The 897-nt window shown below is 59.1% G+C and overlaps 1 protein-coding gene across 1 annotated transcript; it reads left to right on the forward strand.

The window, feature by feature from the left end:
• Positions 1-31: 31 nt before the first annotated feature.
• LOC112600719 lies at positions 32-484 on the forward strand. The gene has a single exon (XM_025348024.1). It carries the CDS (start codon positions 32-34, stop codon positions 482-484), a length of 453 nt encoding a protein of 150 aa, XP_025203809.1.
• Positions 485-897: the final 413 nt, after the last annotated feature.

Raw genomic sequence — 897 nt, forward strand, 5'->3', positions numbered from 1 at the left:
GTCGAAGAAGGTGGCCGGCAAGTCGGCGCTGATGGACGGTTACGTGCGCACCGGTTCGATGAAGGGCGACAAGGGGTACAACGAGGACGACGTGTACGGCGACAAGGACGCGGACAGCTACGGGTTCGGCACACAGGTGTCGTACGGCAGCAAGGCGGGCGACGGCGGCAACGGCGCGTACCACGAGTCGACGGCGTACGACGACAACGGCCGGTCCAACCCCAAGTACTCGGCGTGGCACTTCGAGGAGAAGGACGGCAAGCCGACCAAGCGGTACGTGTACGACTCGCTGAACAACGGCAAGAAGAAGAAGTACGACCCGCTGGCCGTCGAGGCCGAGGCGTCCGAGTACGACAGCGTCGAGGCGTACGACGACGGCGACGACGGCACGCACGCCGGTTACGAGGTCGACGACGGCGAACCCGAGTACGGTAACCTGTACGACTCGGGCGACGTGTACAACGACGCCGACACTTACTACTGATCGCGCGTACCTAGCCGGCGCGTAGTCGACGACGACATCCTCCGTCCTCCACTGCCCGGCCGCATTCCTCGCGTCACGCCGTCCGACGACCACCGTCCTCTCGCGGTGTGGTCGCACGACGCGCCCCGTCCGCAGGTCTTTTTCCCCCGTCCCGACAAACACTCTAACGTCGTGTTCACCGCCAACCTCCAGTGTAATGGCATGCACACCGTAATTCTATCAATCCTCGACGACAAACCGGAAATAATAAATGCGGTATACACCTCACCGGCACCGCGCGATACAATATTATTGTAATTCGTCGGTAAAAATCCGTTACGTCACGTGCAAAAGTCAAAAAAATAATAATAAAATCGATGAGCACACTTTTCTCTTTCCCTCTTTTCTCGTCCTCCATCCACTCTCTTACACGA

Source organism: Melanaphis sacchari, unplaced genomic scaffold (genome assembly GCF_002803265.2).
Source record: "Melanaphis sacchari strain LSU unplaced genomic scaffold, SCAv2.0 Contig673_pilon_pilon, whole genome shotgun sequence".
NCBI classification, from domain to species: domain Eukaryota; kingdom Metazoa; phylum Arthropoda; class Insecta; order Hemiptera; family Aphididae; genus Melanaphis; species Melanaphis sacchari.

Coding starts and splice junctions, on each gene's coding strand:
- LOC112600719 (XM_025348024.1), top strand. CDS start 32: ATGGACGGTTACGTGCGCACCGGTTCGATGAAGGGCGACAAGGGGTAC.